At 41.0% G+C, this 20,174-nt stretch overlaps 2 protein-coding genes across 4 annotated transcripts in view; both read left to right on the top strand.

The window, feature by feature from the left end:
• Nucleotides 1-1,508: 1,508 nt before the first annotated feature.
• On the top strand, nt 1,509-7,664 carry dbf4b (DBF4B-CDC7 kinase regulatory subunit). The gene is made up of 10 exons (XM_075457525.1): nt 1,509-1,692; nt 2,715-2,765; nt 2,889-2,958; nt 3,405-3,469; nt 3,682-3,718; nt 3,829-3,874; nt 4,652-4,783; nt 4,944-5,079; nt 5,162-5,295; nt 5,428-7,664. Exons 2-10 carry the CDS (start codon nt 2,733-2,735, stop codon nt 6,899-6,901), a joined length of 2,127 nt encoding a protein of 708 aa, XP_075313640.1. The 5' UTR covers nt 1,509-1,692; nt 2,715-2,732; the 3' UTR covers nt 6,902-7,664.
• Nucleotides 7,665-8,432: 768 nt separating this feature from the next.
• adam11 (ADAM metallopeptidase domain 11) overlaps nt 8,433-20,174 on the top strand; it is a 27,599-nt gene continuing 15,857 nt past the window's right edge. For all 3 annotated transcript variants that reach the window (XM_075457869.1, XM_075457868.1, XM_075457867.1), the window contains exons 1-4: nt 8,433-8,748; nt 8,943-9,097; nt 14,688-14,764; nt 15,239-15,302. In XM_075457869.1, the coding sequence (XP_075313984.1) occupies nt 8,691-8,748; nt 8,943-9,097; nt 14,688-14,764; nt 15,239-15,302 (354 nt within the window). In that variant the 5' untranslated portion in view covers nt 8,433-8,690. The remainder of the gene's footprint in view (nt 8,749-8,942; nt 9,098-14,687; nt 14,765-15,238; nt 15,303-20,174) is intronic.

Genomic DNA, 20,174 nt, shown 5'->3' with positions numbered 1-20,174 from the left:
TTGAGGGCACGTTCACGTCTTCTTCAGTGTTTTTAAAAAAGCGGCGGTTTGCGTTTTCAACAGCTTTTGACGAACCAAAAGCTTAATTTTCTTTATCAGATATTTTCTGCACAACAACTAAACGTAAGTAAACAGCCGTTCTTACTTGTACTCCAATGAATGACGTGGAAAAGGGTTTACGAGCGTCAAATTTTCTATGTTGATCAGGGGTTGTCTGGATTGATGAAAGCTAAGCTAGCTGCGGTCAGCTAAAGCTAACGTGTTTGCTTACTCGCTCTCTGGAAGGCTTGAACAGCGCAGATGTAGTTCGTTGATAAACTGACGCGATCAAACTTTTCTCTCGCATTGTTGTTAGAATTGCAATATCATTGCTTTGATCAAAGTGTTTGCAAAAATCCTTAGTTTGATTTTTGACGAGAGAGTAGTTGTTTTCAAACTGTCAAAAATACACGATTGTTGCACTTTGCTGTATGTAATATCACTTGCTATTAGCGATTTATAGGGCTCCAAGCTATTTTAATCAACTCCCTTATGCAATGGTGCGTGAAGATGTTGAATTGAATTAAATTAAATGATGAAATAAACTTGGCACAGAAATTCTATACTGAATAATAAATAATGTTACTGATAAATCTGAAATAAGTGGATACAGTTAGGCTAATTAGTGTACATGAGCCTTCTTACACTGAATGGATGTAGTTTCTGGATGTGGCTGCCTATTTCCCCTTCTTTCAGTTAACAAAGTAAACATTGTAATCTCTTGTACTTTAAAAGTAAGTTGGTCTTTTAAATGTGACAAGAAATTTTAGTTTTTTTTTATCCAACCTCAGTTTAATTAGAACAAAGTAGGATTTCTCTGGATTTGCATGCTTTTTTTGTTTTTCTTTCACCGACCACTGCTAACTGGCACTTGAGTGACCTGCTTATGCTATGTCTTATTGTCTTCATCATAAATGCATTTGACACTTGTTTGTTTTTCTGTTTTGTAGATTTCTGGGGTTTTACTGCGACGCTGCGAGCCCCCTTACTGCATAAGGAACATGCAGCCTCAGCCGTCTTCTAAGGAGAGAGGCCTTCTTGGTCGACTCTCACCTGGGGTGAAGAAGCTCGAGGGGAAGACTTTTTACCTGGATAATGTTAAGAAACGCTCAACATCCCTGCTTCTGGAGGCCATCTCTTATTTAGGGGGGGTGAGCATGTGTGAAAATAACCCTCTCCAGTATTGTTCTTGTTTATGTTCAAGGAAACTAACAAGTTTTCTAATATTCTTGCCTTGTGAGTGCCATGAAAAATGTTGCATTGGAGCTTCATTTTGGAAGTGATGATTTGATCAGTTCTGTTCAAAATGCACAAAACCAAGCCAATAAGATCTCAAGCAATACTGTTTTCTTCAGTCGCAATCACGCTTAATCTCGAGTTAGATCATGTAAAAACAAAGGTTTTACTGTGTCTCTTTGCAGAAACTGATTGCGTTTTGTTTGTTGTGGTTTTTTCTTCTTGAAGAGGGTTGAGAGTTTCCTCCACAAGGATGTGAGCTTTGTTGTAACTGGAAGCCAAGACGGCTCGAAGGATAAGTGTGTGGTTACTAAAGGAGGGGCAAAGGGGACGAGTGATGAAACACAACATCCAATTAATCAGCGCGAAAGCGGCCTCTGTAACAATAAACAACGACCAGGAACTCCTAGACCAGTGGTAAGTTTCTAACGCATGTTTTAAAACCTTTTATAACCTCATCTCAGGCTTTGGTTTGTTGATCAAATCCTGTAAGATGTAGGGTTGCATGACAAAAGTTGAAGACAACAACTGAAAAAGGACTTTTTACTTGAACTTTAATGCTTTACAATTTTTGTTAGCACACCACAGAGGAAGCCTCTCTGTCTCAGACAGAGGGGCCGTCTTTAATGCCCCCTTCCTTAGAAGTCGAGCTATTTCTGATTCCACCGTTGCTCTTTCAGCAGTGTGGGAGAGCTGTATACGGTACAACATTAAAAGGACGAGGCTTGCAGTATAACTGGAGCCCGTTCTAACCAGGGATGGAAAAGGCTGCAGACAAATTCCCCCCATTAGGTAATAATCCATCAGTGGGAGAGCGAACTGGAGGGCAGAGAAGGGCAGCCTGACCTGACGAGTTTAATTTCTCTCGGTCTTAGAGCATTGAGCCTCGGATTTAACTGGAATCTAAGCTCAGGTTTTACTTGTAGTTTTATAAATAAATCGACCGTTTCACTCTGTTGTCATATTTGCAACCAAATCTTCCTTTTTGTTTTTGCTCTGGGGTCTCTATGCAAATCTGAACAAATAATAATCAGACGGATTCTCCTGTATATGAGTCATTAAAGATGAGAGCTGTGCAAGTTTCTCTACCATATCATGCAGCAGAATGCTCCTAAAACAATATATTACCTACCTCTCTTTAAATCTGTTTCGGTGTGTTTTTTTTGTTGTTGTTTTGTTTGTTTGTTTTTTAAAAATCTAAATGATTTTCTGCCTAATTGCTGTTTAATGCTCTTAAAAATTATTAAGTTATTGTGAATTAATTTGTGAGAGAATAAAATCAAGAATGAGTTTTGTGGTCTAGTCCTAAAAACTGAAAAACCAATGCTGCTACTGTCAATGGTCCTGGGTCTATTCCCACTGGGTTTAACTGGAGCACAAGTTTGAATCAAAACTACGGTATACGTTCTGATATTGTTGATCGGCTGTTGTCTTTGCAGGCGTGCGGCAGCCGGGGGATGGCTCTGCTTGAAAAAGCTATTCGCAACAATGTAAGTTGGTGCCGCCAAAAACAGACTATAATTTATCTTGAGTTTTTTTGATTGTACTGTTGATGAGATGGTTTGATATGTTGACTGTTTTTGCTGCTTGTTTCTGGTGGATCCGTCTCGTAGGAGCGGCTGCAGGGGAACAGTGTTTTGTCCAATGCTCGTTCATGGGGAGTGAGGATCTTGTATGCGGACGGTATCCTTTTGTCTAACATGAGCGGTGATCATTGAACATTATTGTTGCGTAGTGAGCCCTTGCTAACAGTAGATGGCACCATGTTAGTGCTTTATTTTGTTATGAGCTGCTGTTTCCCCCCCTACTGAAGCAGTCTGTTATCTATGCTGTGAGTCATGATTTAGATATTGAGCTCCTGTTATGTTTCTTAAGGCAATAACTGGCCCCTTTTTATGAAAATATGAATTACAGCCCTATCTGGATTTGTTAAATGTGAGATATTGTACTTTTTTCCCACACGTACCAAATGCTAACAGGAGAAATATTTTCAGAGGAAGAAGAAAAGTTGTTGTCATTCACATTTTTTTGGACCTGGAAAGGAGAGCTGTGTAGGAGTCTGTTTTGAACATTTAAAGTTTGCGTTAGCTTTTTTTAAAATCATGTGCCGTTCCTTAACGTGGTATTAGATCTCCTCTTATATCTGAAGCAGTTGACTCGAGAGAGCTTCAGTGCAAAACACAAGAGGACAGAGGTAAGTTTTTGGGCTAATTGATTTTAGAAAACGTTTATTTTTAAATGTATTTAAAGTAGAAAAAGTCAAACCATTAACAAGTGTTGATTGGAATCTGCACTCCTTTGGGGCACTTATTAAGCTGGGATGAACCTGTCAGGGTTTATGAAAATGTAATGTGAAGTCTGCTGCTTAATACTGATACGTTTTGTGTACATCTTTTATTTTTGCAGAAGACTTCCATCAAACAGGGTTCTCCTGTCGTCAAAGGTTAGATTCTCGGTGCTTTTCAGTTGTGCATTAATTTCCCACAACTCTTAATGTCTTCGGGTGTATGTGTCTTGGCTAACTTCATTGTTCTTTTGTTCTGATGTTCACAGCTGCTGCTTTGAGGTCCCCCTATCTTAAAATAGAAGACTCAAGCCGGTGAGTCTGCCTGTCATTCAGTTCTATGAGCATACTTGAACAGAAATGGTTTTTCTTCCTCAGAAATCCCTCAACACTCTTTGAGGACTCTTATAAAATCAAGGGAGCTCTGTTCGCTTCTCTGGTCCTCAACTTTCTATTCCACAGTAAAGAATAAAGCCAGAGAGAGGTGATGTTTTTGGACTTCACTGGCTCAAGTCTAAAGATAGTGAGACAATCATGGGTGGCAGTGGTCTGTACTGTTTGTTTCTGGCCTTCTTGCCCCACTGAGCGCTAGTTCTGGTGGTATTCATTTCAGTCCAGATTATTTTCTGAATTGAACCTGTTAAGCAGTCCCATCATGTAATGTGAAGAGCACCCCCCTGCAGTGGGGTTACTCCCCAGGAGTCCACAGCTCGAGCGGATTCGATTTCTTTTTGATGAGGCTTTGGATGCTACACTGCCTGTTTCAGCAGGAGACCTCCATGTGTTAACGGGTCCTTTTATTCGCCCTCTCTTAAGTTAATTGAAGTGCTCTGGGTAATGTTTGGATGGAGATAGTACCCATGACATCTGGAAGCCCAGTTGGGGTTGATATCCAATGAGTCATTTCTTTCTAAGTTTTTCTAAAAGATTAGCAGTTTTTCCAGTTCAAAAAAGGTTTAGTTGATTGTTTTAAGGATATAGGAATTGTACTGTCAGAATTCAAAGTTCCACTAAATGTTTTAATGCATTTGATTTAATTTACATGTAATATTTTTGTAATCTTTTGTAATCTTTTGTTATCCATATAATCAGGAAATACAAGCCTTTGCATATGCAGTCGATGACTTTTCCTGCACTATACTACTCGGGTCGATACAGCCCCTTTGAATCTCCTCCTCCTCCTCGGTTTGAGAAACGGACGGGTCAAAGAGACCATAACACGATGTAAGTTCAACTGTGCTTAAGTGATTGTTTGACATAAACCATTAAAATGCCAACAAACTGTCTGGGGACATCTTTATTCGGTGATTATTCAATAATGCAATCTGCTAAGTTTGTTTAATGCTGCAAAAGATATGTAAACGACTTGTTCTTTGGTTATTAGGGAAAAGAAAGTTGAAAGCAGCAATCGGGACAAGCCCCAGAGTCCTCTCAATTATAACCCCTCGCCTTGGCGGCCACGCAAAAAGGATCTGTCTTATTGTGAATGCTGTTGTGAGGCCTTCACTAATCTTGAGGAGGTGGGCATCTTTAAGAATTGTTTGCTTCATTTGGTCGGGAGCTACTTTATTTTCTTCTCACATTATGATGTCGTCTCTGTAGCACTTACAGTCTGACCAGCACCGCTCGTTTGTGCTGGATTCCTTGAACTACAGAGAGGTGGATCAGCTTGTGGATGAAATGCTTCCAGGATTTGACCTAAATCCATTTCAACAATCAGAAGAAACACTGAAGAGGTGACCTTTGATTATTACTAGAGTAGTCTCAGTGTTGTGAAATTGCTTTATCAGGAGCCCATGGAGGCTTCTGTTTTTTTTTTTTGTTTTTTTTTGTTTTTTTAATACTAGTTTTCTGTGTCCTTTCTCCAGACCACCAACTCCTCTGCCGATCCATGACGTCTGCGAACTGGAGCTTCTTACTGATGCTGAGACCGAGCATGCTGTTCAGGCCCTGAAGAGACGAGGTTCATCATTTCAAACTCACATTTCCAGCCCCACTCTAAGCCCTTTTTCCTGTGGCCCTGCTAGTCCACCGGGAGTAACTTTTGCCATCCCAAATCCAGCCACTCTACCTTCTAACACTCAGTTCTTCAGTCTTGAGGCTGACTGCCACCCCCCTGATGTACAGCCTCACGCTTTGAGTCCAGCCATGCCCGTATTAGCTGTTGAACCACAAGCCGAGTATGAGCTCGAACAGCAGCCCGACGCTCTCTCCCCCTGGCCCAGTGGTCCATGGCTCCTTCCTGACCCTTACTCCCAGCCTCCAGTTCTCAGCCCACAAGTCCCGCATTCCCTCTACGTCATAGATCCTTATTCAGAGCCCCCTATCCTCAGTCCTCAAAAGTGCACAAATGAGGAGACTTTGTTCGGACAACTGTGTGAAATGAACACTACAGACTGTGTGTCTACAGTTCCTTTTTATTCCCCACTTCTTATCTCTGTGGCTGGGAGCAATGCAGAGGAAGAGAGCGCATCAAACTCAGAGAGCCTGGATGGATTCGGCGGGCTTGTATGTTCTAACAGAGGCTTGAAGTGTGCTGCTCTGAGGTTGCAGCGATCTCGTTCACTCCCTCGTCAATCAGCTGTAGCACCTAACCCCAAAAAGCGCTGTCGATCTGCAAGTCCTGAGCACAGACACAGTAAAAGGAGGAGGAGTGCATCATTTGGGCAGAGTGGAGGCTGGTCAGAGCAAAGGCTTAAAGATGCAAAACAACAAAGTGAGACCATAGCAGATGTTTACAGCTGTTTATTATTTAACAAGGACCATTGTCCTGACCTGAATGTCTATACATCCTCTACTTCACACTCTGTGACTATGACTTCTTCAAAACAGACTTGTACCACATTTTCTTTTCCTGCTGCACAGAATTTCAGTCGGGCACCAGATCAGATCGACTCTGTTGCTGATCAGCCACCATGCCAGCTGTCCTCGAAAGCAGCAACCTTCGATCCTCCTCTTGACATTAGCAAACCTCTCTGTGCAATTTCCAGTCAAGACTCCCAGCGTTCGCTCTCCCACTCCACCTCCGTCTGCATCGAGCCAGCCCTCATCCCCGACCTGGCCAGGCTCTCTCCGTCATCGTCCGACTCGGACTGGGACTGCGACTTGCTGTCACGCCTGGATCTGACCTCGGCTACTCCTCTGACACCCACTGAGCCAAACTGTGAGCTCGACAAAGAACTGCTCCACAGGCCGTGTCCCTGGATGCACGACACCAGCTACGAGTCACATCTGCACACCGTCCTTCAGCCGTCAACCGCAGCAGCCTCACTGTGTGCAGAGGACACAGACCCTTCAGCGTTTTCCAGGACTGTGGTACAGATTGTTGAAGTTCAGCACTGATGCGATGGTGGTTGTCTGAGAAGAACTTCTGTCTGGAAGCAGGTCTTTGACTTTGCAGGAGGGCAGCACTTAAGCTCATCAAAATAAGTGTTCAGGGAATATAAATGTATGTCTCAGCACTGACTGAAATGTGATAACTTGCAGTATTTAATATCGGTTAATATTTCCAATGCAACTTTGTGGATGCTGTTTTTTTCCCATGAATTTAAAAGTGTGTTCATGATAATTCTTCCTCTCAACTCCAAATCCTTTACATGCACAGACTCCCACCCCACCCACAGCAATATTCTCCATGTTGTGCTGACTGCAGTTGTTCAGCAGCTCTGTCTGGGAACCCATAGAGCTACTGAGAATTTAATGAGGCCTTTCTGAAAGGGGTCATTACTCAATTACTGTAAGTGCTGGGCCTGGATCAGATCCCACATGAGACCATGTCGATTGTCAAACAGGCGAGGCGTTCATAGAGTGAAGGACCGACCGGCCATGAGACGAACCGTCTGATTAATGTCAAATAGCGTTTCCTGTCTTTTGAAGGTGGGCCAAAGGATGGGAAGGAGAGGCAAATGCCTCACTGCAGTCTGCTGCCGCTCCACACAGGTTCGCCTGTAGTTGGCCGACTTTAGCAAACGGCTCAAAGTTGTCCAAAAGCCTCGGGCCCTGTTAAAGCTTTAATATATATATAATAAAACAAGAGGGAGATATCTTTGTACATTATGGGAAACCTGTTAGTTCTCTAAGGGAAATGTGACGTCAGACCTCCTGCAGTGTGTTTTTAATAAATGTTTTTAGCTATAATTTCCCATGCACTGTGTTTGTTTTTTTTGTTATTGACCTAAAAAGTGCTGACTTTGCCTGTTGGAGCCCAGTGGAATGAGAAGGATGAAGCAAGGGCAGCAGCAGGTTGATGTGTCCTCATCACCTCATCCTCCTGCTGGCATAAACAATATTTGATATCTAATCTCCACTCCTGTATATATCTGTCCTGATTTGATGGAATGAACGGTTGGCTCCGTTTAAACCCTTTTTATCCAACGAAGAGGAGCAGTCCCGTCCTTTTAACTTTGGCTTCTCCTGCCAACTTTGTCTGAGAGAGGAAAAGAATTTGGGGAGTTTGAGAATGGAGGGACATGCTGTGAAAGCCAACGTGAGGAAAAACACATTTCTGGAACGGCCGCTGAATGGGTCTTTGTGTTCCGATAAACCGGTCTCAAAACAAAAGGTCGGGGGTGGGGGGAATATCGTTTTGAAAGATTTGAGTGAGAATTTTGTCATTTCTGCGTAGATTTGCAGAAAAAAGCATCAAGTCCTATTGTAGGACCTGAGAATGTGTTTTTAGTTTTGGCGCTGTTATCGTGCCTATCACAATATTGACACTACTTTGATTATTCAGTATGAAGCAGTGTAGTTTGTGTGGTACTCGCAGGTGTTTTGGACCCATCAGGACTCCTCACAGAGTGGGGGGTGGGCTCCCTAATCCCCACGTGCTTCTGTTTCCAGGCCTACGGCTCCTCGCGCAGTCTCCTTCTGGAAGCCCGCCGCGTGAGAAGCAGACACACAGGTGAGCTGTGCCGAGAGCAGGAACCCCTTCTGAGTGTTTATTCTTTTTCTTTTTTTTAAACTCTCCAGCGCAGAAAAAAAAAAGGGGGTGAGAAATGTGGGCGTCGCGTTTAAAGGAAACCAGCTGTTGTGTTTGTCCTCACGGCCAACAGCAGTGCAGCTCCGCTCGCAGCTCCTGTCACTACATCTAACGGCGCAACACCGAGGAAATCACTGGGACTATGAGAGCATCATGCTCGCTGTGAGATGCCTGCTGTTCGCTGCAGTGTGTGCAAGGTGCGCCGAGACAGGTGAGAGGCTTCCGCGCTTTCTGTCGAGGTTTTGGTTCAGAGCTGAGAAAACACCACTGTGAAGATTTTAAGCCACACTTGCATGTATTCAGCCTCTCCGTGGCACCAGTGACCTCTGTAAGACAAGCGGAGATATGCAGCACAGCTTTATCCCTGACATCTGTGCACTGAGCCGCCTCTCGTGCCCTTTGCAGGTCTGAGGGGTTGGGAGAGTCTGGATGGAAACCTGCCTCCAGCAGAGGAGATCGTTCAGCCCAAGCGGCTCCTGCAACAGATCCACACCGAGGAGGAGCTGCTGCACAGCCAGCTGGACACCCGAGTCAAAAACCATCCAGCCGGTCCGCAGCAGGTGAGCTTTGCCTGCTTCTGTGGCCAACTTTACGCACATCTCCACATCATCTGAGTCGAGCACACTTTTTTTTTTGTAGCGCTCCTTTATATTACTGTCAGTACAAATTCCTCACTTAATGAGATCTTTAAACCTTAAACTCATAGCCAACACCCTTTTGGAAATCAATGCTAGAAGTGAGACGTATGAAATCTATCCACACAACAAGGGTGGATATGAAAAGGCGTCGACAGTCCAAGGTTTGTGAGTGTATTTACACATTTGAATGTGAACTAATTTGAGGATTTTATCATTGAAATACAAAATTTGCTTCCAATGCAGTGTTACTAATCATGTGTTGTACAGCAGATGCTGTTGTGCCCTAAAGAAACATTCCCCTCTGTCAGGGGCTTGTTCTATAATCTGTTAATACTGTACTACCCCACACATGACAGCCAGCACACACCTGTGACAATGGGCAGAACCCCCAACCCCCCTCCCCGTCTTGCTCCTTTTCATCCCATTAGATTATATTTCACACCTCTACCTGTCCTCTCTCGTTACCTTTCCTATGAACACTGTCAGCCAGCAGCTGGCCGGCGGGTCAGTGGATATGATACAGGTCTGACCCTGAGCTGTCCTCTGCTCAGCTAATCGTCTCATGATCTGTTTTCTGAAACCGAAGGAGCCCTTACATGTGAATTTAGCTGGGAGTTTTTTTTGCTTGTTTTTTTTTCAACTACACGCGACATATTCCCCTGGTAGAGTGATCATCTCACGTAAGAGTTTGACGTAAAAAGTATTTACAAAGTCGCTGTACATTCTTTTCTTTTCAGTGATGTTTCAACCTCTCAAAGAACATTGAACCTATCATAAGAGCTCGAGAGCCGTAGAAACAGCTCGTGAACACAACACTGACATAGGATGTGGCACACCTGTTGGCAAACAATTGTTTATTTCTTTTACAACTGATACCGAAAAACATATATTTTTTTTGATTCGCTCTTTTTCTAAACTCTCTCCAAGCCTCTAGTGGTTATAATAAAAAAATGTTCTCTTCAGCAACGAAATTCTGAAAACCCAACCACAATTACAAGAGAACTGGGGGTTTTGTTACTGACCTGTTACCAATTAACTCAGTTAGTTGCAACATGATCCTCCAGCTGTTTCCTTTTAGTATCCCTTGCTTTTCCAGCCTTTGCTGTCCCCGTCCCAGCTTGTTTGAGACATATTGCTGCCATGAAATTCAAGAAAATATTTGAAGTACTTCTCACTTTCAACATTTGACATGTCTTCTGCATTCAAATGTGAATATTATATCGGTTTATGAGATATGAAAATCATTGCATTCTGATTTTATTTACATTTTACAGTGTCCCATCCCTTTTAGAGTCAGGGATCAAATATTCACATATTCAACACTTGATGTCCTCTACGACTGTAGCGCTTTGTCATCCATTAAGGAAGTTCAAGTCTGCCAAAAGGGGGATGAGAACTGAAATTTAACAGCATTATTGTTTTGTTTTTTTCTCCCATTTTCATGACTGACGCTTCTGAGTTTTAAGATAAATGTGCTGTCAGACATCAATGCTTTCCACAATGGATGAAAATAAACGCAGCGCTAGGGTTTAATGGTCTTAATGGTGAATTCCTGCTTTAAAGTTCCAAAAGATTTTATCAAATGTTTTGTTCACCACAACTGTGTTGAAATCATGGGGTAAACCTTATGGGTGACATGAATGGCTGATTTGGACATGAAAAGTTCCCATCTCAGTGTCTGGCAATTTAAAGCAGCTCTGCCTAAATTTGTGAACCTTAACACTATGTGCTTCTGACTCGAGTTGAAGTTCTACTTTAGTCTTTATTATGCAGATTCCTGGGGCTGAAACTTCCCTAGAGCGCCCAGAGGCTGAGATACCGCAGTTTACAACTTTGATTCACAGCACCGCCCCAAACTGTTTAGCTTTACGATTGCTTGACCATTTGTGTGACGTCTTTAACGTGACAACAGACAGAGATTTATTTTTAGGACAGTTGTGTGTGAATTCCCCAATTGTAAGGTGGCATTAAAACCCAAAAAGAAACAAAAGCCAAATGAAAAGTTTAAGGTTGGGGAAAGAATTAAAGTTACTCAGGTGGTGCTTTAACATGCAATACCCTTCACAACCTGTTGGGGTCTGATACAAAACCGTCTGTCACATTGAGTTACCTGTGGTATGAAATGCGCTATATAAATAAAGATTGATTGATTGATTCAAAAAGTGTCAACTCAAGAAATTCTGAGGAAATTAATCAATGGGCCTCATGCAAGAACATTTTCATATTTTTATTCTAAATTTCTCACTTTTTTCGTAAGGGCTCGTACAAACATTCAACAAACGCTCTTAACGTAAATGATGAATGCCACTCATGCGTATTTAAGTGCACGTGCACGAGGATAATAAATTTGCATACTCCATGCCCAAAATAATACCCTATAAGGCTACACTTCCTATCTTCTGTGCCAGGAAGTGTTGAGTCATGAGAATAGCATCAAGGCGCAAAAAGAACAACTTTATAGGCTCTGAGATTGAAGTTCTGCTTTCAGAGATCCAAAAAGGAAAATCTGTCATTTTTAGCAGTGTCAGCAGTGGAATTACAGGACCTGCTAAAGCGAAGAAATTACGAGTGCTGTTAATTCTGTATCACCTGCAGTTCGTAATGTTACCAAAATAAAGAAGAAATGGTTTGATATGAAAATGGCTTAAAAAAGAAAGAAAAAAAAAACATCGACAGATGCTCGATGACAGCAACTAAAGTCGTGCAATCAGTTGTTGCCTCATCATGATGGCTCTTTGATGGGGCGGTCAATGAGGGGGTCTTCGGGCACCACACCTTCTGGTCTGCCTAGGCTGGTTCAGATAGTAGGAGACCCTCGTTCATGGCAATATTGTGCAAATCTGGCATGCCTTCTCTGGGCTATAGAGCAGTTACCCCGCTGTATCGAGACACACCCACCTAGCCTTCAGCTCAGTGCGCTCCACAACGGCACGGGTGCTTTGATGCGTATATGTGTGCAGTCTATTGCTCCGATTATCTTTGGCAGTCCAGCCATGGCATGAAAGTCCCTTTTAATTTGTACTTGTTGGACAGCGGTGTATGGGAATTTGATGTACCATGGGTGATAAACTGATGAGAGTTTTGATGACCAAGGGGAGCGCACGACTCACAGAGGACTGGGACACCCCCGACCTTCAATAAGTGCATAATTTAAGTCAAACAGAATCATGTCAGCATCATTATGGGGTATAATGTATATTTATTTATGTTTTCTTCAAAGTAATTAAATATACAATCCATTAGTCAAGCAAACTTGATTGGAATAACAGCGGACTATTTTACGAAACTCTTACCACAGGTCTGGATCACTCGTAAAATACCTGAAAGAAAACGTAAAATACGAAAAAATTGGTGAATGCGCAAATTCTCTGAAATCACTCGTACGCACGATTTAAGAACAAATCTGTGCGTACGACCGGTTGTTGCACGAGGCCCATTGTCCTGCAACTCATTATGATGTCATAATTTAGATTCAGTCTCTGATCAGAATGCTGATGTTTATTTTAGAAATAATTCTATATTTAAGTAGATATCGGCCCTGGAAGATATGTGTTTGTATCCTATCAGCTATATCAGCTATACTTTTGAAAAATATTTAATGAATTCATTTGTCGGTGACAGGAGCTGAGAAGACGATGGCCGAAATTATGGTCAGAATCGCGATATTTGATACCATAATAAGATAATTATCTCAGCTGAGATTAAGTAGTTTGCAAGGAGAGCAGGGTAAGGATTTTAGATGTTCCTTGCAATTGGCCTTTAAGTACCGATGGGAACCGTCACAGAATGTTGTGGAAGAGGCTAACCTTGGCGGTTAGACTGAGGCAATGAGCCCTGGTACAAACTGTGATCCAGAAGCCTCTTGGATGGATGAGCCGTCTCGCCTCCAGGGAGAGGTCACCGGAGGAGGACGTCTTTTATCATCAGAGTTATTGTTATGAAAGCTCGCTGTCAAAACATTCCCGTGAAACCCGAGTTTTCTTCACTCCTCCACCCTGTCTTTATCACCCTCTGTCGCTTTATTTCTTACAACCTTATTCCCACTCTTGTGAAAGCGGGGAATGTCCTCTACAAATTACTGAGTCATTAGTTTGAGTCAGAGGTGGATGCTGTCCCTGCAATGTGAGTCACAGATAAACAATTGATCATTTTTAAAAGCAAAATCGATTCTGTGCCACGCCATTACACGGGGATTTCTCACACATGGAGCCTTGAGACATAAACTAACCACAGCACAAAGAATGTTCTATGACTTTGACCTAAAATACATGTCGACATTACCGTTATTTATGTTGCTTCTGTTAAATCACATGTCGAAGATGCAAGATATCGTCATTGGTTGGATGAATTGTAAAAGCCTCTGAACTGAATTTCTAATGTACAGTGTATAAAACGGGAAGCTGAACACTAAATGCAACATGCTGATCGAATTCTGCTCAAATTTGAGGGTGTAGTACATATACATATATAAATATACAAAGAGTGCATAGAACCATGACTTTGTGTGTGTGTGTGTGTGTGTGTGCTGTTAGTGGAACCCTTGTCCTGCTGTGCAGAGGAAATGGAGAAACTGTGCTCAGCTGGAAAAAGTTAAATTACTTTCGTATACGAAAACAGCTCTTGGACTAAAACACCCCAGAAAAATACATATAATGAAGTAAAGGTTTATATTATAGCCTTAAAGTGCATGTATATTCAGTGTTATTCAAAACTGATCATAACTATCAATTTATCCAAATAGGTTCCAGTCTTCCTTTTGCTGCATTTATTAAGGTATTACAATGTGTTTTTCCTCTACCAGCAGCTGTTGACTAGCTCGGGAGCATTGGAATTATTTATGAGTATGCACAATACAAAAAAAGGCATTAGCACAACTCCACAGGGTTTGTTTAAGTGTGATTAGCATATTTATGTATGATAATCTATCAAATGGCCAACACGACAGCATGAAGGTGGTCACTTGAAGTTACCATGAAAGTTTTGAGCTTGTTGTATGTCTGTCAATATTGGGCATGTTGTGTTATGGTCTTATCTGCGTTAAGAGACGGCCAGTTTCTGTGAAAAAGCTCTAAAAATGCTACACAGCAGATGGGACGCAATCAGCAGTTTGGGTGATGAGCAAAATGGAGCATTGAACCCCAACTGAGCAGGACGCAGAGGAGGACGTAAAGCAGCAAACGTTAGATTTGCCCGATGGCTGTAATGTGGCTTTAAATAGATGCAGATGCAACTCCCTGTGGTAATCTAGTTGGTGTTTACAAGTTGTTTCGACAGCAGAAACTGGGATACAGTATAAAACTTACAAGGGGTGAAATAAACCAAGCGGGTCCTCATTGTTATTTCAGTTATGAGATGAACAATCCTCTTTCTCTGCTCATGATCAACCGAATTCAATTCAGAATTACATTGTGCGTTTATATCACTTTCATCCATTACCACCACCTTGATTTTATAACTCCTTAAAATCTCCTTCTTCAACCATTTTTTTTAAATTTTATTTATTTTTTTATAGCCCATCCATCTGGCCCAGAGCAGCTTCTTGGTGGAGGCCTTTGGCACGTCCTTCATCCTTGACCTGAAACTCAACCAGTAAGTAGACAAACACCTGTGGAGCATTCACACATCCAGACATATCAAGCAGCATTTTTGATACTCAGCTTGCAGCCACCGCTCTGATTTTTCTCAGTTTGTCTCTCTCGTGTGTTGCCACTATAAAAACAAACCACAGCCTAGATGACTCTCCAAATGTACACCACCATTTTTGCTCTAATGGTTTGCAGTGCTCTAATACCTCTCACTGCCTTTCTAACCACTTAAGATAGATGCATCTTGACACATTTTTACCTATCAGACTGCCATTTGTTTGCTAGTCTGGTGCAAAATGTTTGATGCTGGTTGGTAGTTTTACATTAAATACAACTGGACAGTGAAAGCAGTGGTTTCCAATAGCCATTCACAGTGTTTTTAAAGGAAATGTCGAAGAACTGCATTCATACTGAGCCTTACTATTATTGTACTTTTTCATCTCTTTCCCCTTTTTTTTTTTTTACCTTTTCTTTCCAGCAATCTCTTGTCTACAGACTATGTGGAGCGACACTTTGACGATGGCCAGGTGTCACAGAGCATGGTAGGCTTTCCTTTCTTGTCAAGAGTTAGATGAAACCACACTTGTGTTTGTATAGTAAGATTACACCAACTTATCAGTTGGTTTGCTTAGGAAGGAAATTTTCAGCCTGACTGTCCAAATGCAGGGAGAACAGCTGTTTTTTATATGTATTTAACTAATTACGGATAAACTGATTGTTTGAACCTACTGGACATCTGAGGATGTTCAGCCCATGCATTCATGGTGCTTTGATTTACTTCTTCAGCTCAAAAACTTCCAGGTTGGATTGTGTGTCTGCCTTATCATCGGCTAATGCTCTATCCTAACTTTACCTGTGTTCCGTATCAGCTGGGACTAACTCCAACCATGTCTGACACGGTTCATTTTAAATTCAAGATGGATGAGTGTTAAGTCCAGAGTCATAAAAAAAAAAAAGCTTGAAAATGGAAAGCAATTTTTGTGCGTGTCTGAGTTTGGCTTCCTGCTTTTTATCTTTTATGCCCAGTCCTTGAGCTATTACCTGCTATCTGCAGGCATCACAATCAGGAAAACAACACGAGTGTGGAAATCTCTCATCTAATTCGTGACAAAAAATCAGCGCGAAGTAGACTTTCAAATGTTGACAGATTTTGGTGACATCATGAAATATGTTGGCATTCCTTTTTCCAAAATGGAAGAACAGAAGGTAGATTTCCATCTGCTTTCTGTTGAATAGAAAGTGATCAAGTGCCAATCCTTACAAGGATACATCTCCTCTGTACAGTGACTGTATTCCCAGTGTCAATCAGTCCATCCATAGCAACAGTACTGCTTTATGTTGCCCCTTATTCAGAAAAGCATAGAAATGTTTTTTTTAATGTTTGGAGACTTCTTTAAGTGAGCGTTCATTTTTTGCTCATCCCATCAGTCCACAAAATGCTGAACTACAAGAAATATGTCCCAAAAGCAGCCTTAAGCCTTCTAGCCACAGTTTCAGATGCACCTATGCTTGAATCATTAACATGATTTTCTCTTTGTTAGGATTTATACATTTGTTTAAAAAGAAAAAATCCCTGCATTTATACTCTGTAGACACGGGCAGTGAAGGTAGACGGCTTGACTCTCAGCTGATACAGTGTCTTTCCTTCTGTGTCCTCTGCTTTATTTTAGTCCCTGTCCCTATCTCTTTCTCCTGTTTCTCGCTGTCTCTCTTTCCCTCTTCTTTCTTTCTGCCAACGAACCACCTGACCAATCAGTAGATGGCTGCCATGGCAACCGGCAGTCAGCAGCAGTACCACTGTGCGTCTATTTTGTCTTGTCGTGAGGGGAATTTGAATCATATCCATTTCTAGATAAGGCTAAAACCGGTCGTAGAACCGTCCTCTGCCCCGACCTTTAGAGCAAGATGTGTGAATCTAGTCTTGTCATTGAGTTTGTGGTTTATTTGCACAAACAAATGTCAAGAATGAATATTAAGTGCTTGGAAAATAATAATATTTATCAATTCTCCCTTTTTGTCCGTTTTTTGTCTGAAATGGTGACAAAAGACAATAAGACTTTTTCTTAGATTTGTATATATCACATTTTAGCCATTTTTTAATTTTTATTCTTGTACAGTTTTCTAAAATCTTTTGTCCACAATTTGTCATGACCATGTTTTATTAGTTGAGAAGCGTATATTTGAATCAGTACAGTTTCCAAGACAACTGCAAGCCTCCACTGGGATTTTGGACCTTTCATCTTACGATCTCCATTGCTTTGAGGTTGCTTCCTTTACCAGTGGTAAAGAAATGTTTAACAGAGAACACTGTAATTATTTTGGATAGGTCCAGTCAGAGTGTAGATCTGAATTCCATCCAGAATTTGTGGAGGTAAGCACAGAGACCAAAGAGAAGGAAGCTGTCCAACCTGTAAAAACCTGAAGATTGAAGTGGTCCAAAATCCTTGTGGAGAGATGGAAAAGAAAAAAAGAAGCTTATTAGAATCTATAAGAACTATTTGATTTCTATGAAATGTATGAATGATTTTGAATATTGTTTGACACTTTGTCATTCTGAGTTTTAAGAAACCAAATGGTCAAATTTTAATTTCCCATTAAAAAAAAAATGGTACAAGCTCTTGAGTTGTCTCCATATTGCTGGATGTTTTATATTTCAAATTGTTGTTACATTATATATTACATTTGTATATCTTAACCAATATATGAACCGATTTAAATTCTTCCAGTTTGTCTGATATGTATACAAATAGCCACATGAGAAGTGACACAGAATTCACAGATGATTTATATGCACTGCATGAGGATGCCTAAAGCTGTCCTGCCTGTCCTCCCCAAACACCTTTTCCAATTGGATTCATTTAGTTTTATTGGTAGGACTATAAACCCCTGCTGCCTTTGTGTGTCACTTTTTTATTAGTCCCCATGGGCCTGTGCTATTCCGCTGTGCTGGCGCCTGCCTCATTCAGATTGAATCTCAATGACACACAGCTAAAAGTAGAAATGGACCAGAACTGTTAGGAAACCTTGTCATTGTCCTGCTTTTTAAATAGCTTATAAAAAGCAGCAAATTTTTTTGTTTCTGACTGCTCTTTAAATCTCAGCCACAACCAAATCAGTTATCAGTGATACACTATTTTAAGCACAAAGAGGAAGTCGGTGGGAATTCCTCATTGTTCTTATTTCTAACAATTAGGGTTCATTTTATAGGAAAAAAAATATTAGAGACATTAGAGAATGTTACGATTTCTTACAATTTAACATGGGGTCCTAATGTTTCACTACCTTGCCTTTTCACATTTCACATCAACAATGCTGAGCCCAGACATGGAGAACACTCCAGCTTTTTTAATTCTGTTACAGTTGTTCAATTCAATCCTCTTGTTTTTGTTCAGGACACGTCTCGCTGGTTGCCTCCTTTTCTGAGTGCAAGATGTAATTTCATTGTTACAGTCACTCACTTCACATGTAGTGTCCAGCTCATGTGTCACTAAAATGATGTTTCACCTTTAATACACAATTTCTTACACAATATGGTTTATTTGCACGAGTGAGCGTCCATTATATGTAGTGCATACTTCTCTGAAAAGCACAGCAAGCTCTTCAGTGTGTGTCTGCTGTGTCAGGCAATTTGATTTCCTCCATTTAGTCTTGTAATCCTACCTTTTATTTATTTATTATCTTGCTCTTTTCTAAGTGCTTTGGGCTGTCTCACTGTTGAGTATGAATGATGAACGTCCTTTTTTATTCCTAAACATAATAGAACAGATGCTTCTTCATTAAGACTGAAATAAAATCATATAAATACTTGGATTTATTGATATGCAAGAGTGATGTTTGTATTTGGTTTATTTTCCACCGTCCACCTGGAAAAAAACGTCATCAGATTTAGTCCGAAGCAGCTCTACAATATTGGGCTGTATTCAAAAGAGGCCCATGGGGGAATTTTGAAAGTAGAACATGTTGCACTTTGTCCAGATAAACTGGATCAAGACACAAATACACGGGGTCATGTCGAAAAGGGTTCAAACTGTTACTCATAATAACTGGTATACACTGGGCCTTGTGCACGGGTCTCCAGGATCTAAAGCAGGGATGTCCAAAAGATGTCCTCAAGGGCTGCTGTCCTGCAGATTTTAGATGTTTCCCTGCTTCAACACACCTGATTCGGATCAATGCATCATTAGCAGGCTTGTGCAGAACTTAACAATCTTTTGAAGAAATCCTTTTCATCTGAGTCAGGTGTCTTGAAACAGGGAAACACCTAAACCCTGCAGGACTGCGGCCCTCGAGGACCGACTTTGGACATTCCTGATCTAAAGGGTTGACTGTTAAAGGAGACATATTCTGTCCTTTTTTTACAAGTTGAAACACTTTCCTGAAGTCTTAATGGAATGTCTGTGACGTGCTTTGGTAAATTTACAGCTCTTGTCTTTGGAACTTGTTTTAGGGTGTACAGTGAACAACTGGACTCAGGATCTGGACCGGTCCTGCAGGTCTGAGCAACCGTGCAAATGTAAATTTCAACAACCGTCGAAGAACATTATAGCAGTATAAGATGTGACGGTACACAGCCTGAGAACTCACGCTATTAATGATCATTCCTCTGTGGCAAATCAGCTCCCTAAACTGTGGATTTCACTCGTACTTCATTCAGCTGTCTTTTGTTTTAGTTTCTTAGGTGTTTTTAGAGGCTAACATTAGGAAATGTTGCTTCAATAGTCCACTTTTAATCAAAGTTTGGAGAGTTTGTTTATGTGATTTCCACATTGGAAATCAGAATTTCCATCTTCTGTCTTAAAATTATAGAATGACAATTATTATTTGGATATACCAGCCTGAAATAAAAGTACAGATAGGGTATTATTGTCCTTTTTGTTAGATAAAATTAACTCTATAACTGCTGGTGAGTATTTGTTGCCCATAGCATGGTAAAGAGCAAGAGTTTCCAATGAGGTACAGGGAATGTAGCATGATTTGTTGTTGATTTGTTGGTGGAGATGAAGAAGAAGGGGTCTGATATTTCTACTGTGAACTGGAAGTTTGACATAAATTCCCTGCAAAAAAAAACGAACCACTCACTGAATTGGTTCAAGATTGGTTCAAACCTTTGGGAACCCAAACAAAGTGCAGAGTTTTTGAGTCGGTAGTGACTTTAGTCACCCTCGGACAGGGGATGTTTTTTTTTTTTTTGGTTATGATAATTATCTTAAGTTTTTGATACAAAACTTAAGACTTTCACAGTATTAGAACTGGATCTATTATCTGTATCTATTTATCACACATTTGTGTCTTGTCGCCAGTTGAACTGATTTTTTTTTGGTATTACAAAAATAATCTGGCACGGTTTCTTTTTTTTTTTTAAAGATAATTAGTAGATCATAATGTTTAAAGCTGTTTTTGACTTTTGAAAAAGA

This window comes from Odontesthes bonariensis, chromosome 23 (genome assembly GCF_027942865.1).
Source record: "Odontesthes bonariensis isolate fOdoBon6 chromosome 23, fOdoBon6.hap1, whole genome shotgun sequence".
In the NCBI taxonomy this organism is placed as follows: Eukaryota; Metazoa; Chordata; class Actinopteri; order Atheriniformes; family Atherinopsidae; genus Odontesthes; species Odontesthes bonariensis.
This window is presented reverse-complemented; position numbering and strand designations above follow the sequence as displayed.

What these genes read in the sequence shown, in the direction of transcription:
- dbf4b (XM_075457525.1), top strand. Translation starts at nt 2,733, where the DNA reads ATGGCTCTGCTTGAAAAAGCTATTCGCAACAAT. An exon ending in GGGTTCTCCTGTCGTCAAAG is followed by an intron (nt 3,719 to 3,828) that starts GTTAGATTCTCG and finishes TGATGTTCACAG; the next exon opens with CTGCTGCTTTGAGGTCCCCC. An exon ending in AAAATAGAAGACTCAAGCCG is followed by an intron (nt 3,875 to 4,651) that starts GTGAGTCTGCCT and finishes CCATATAATCAG; the next exon opens with GAAATACAAGCCTTTGCATA.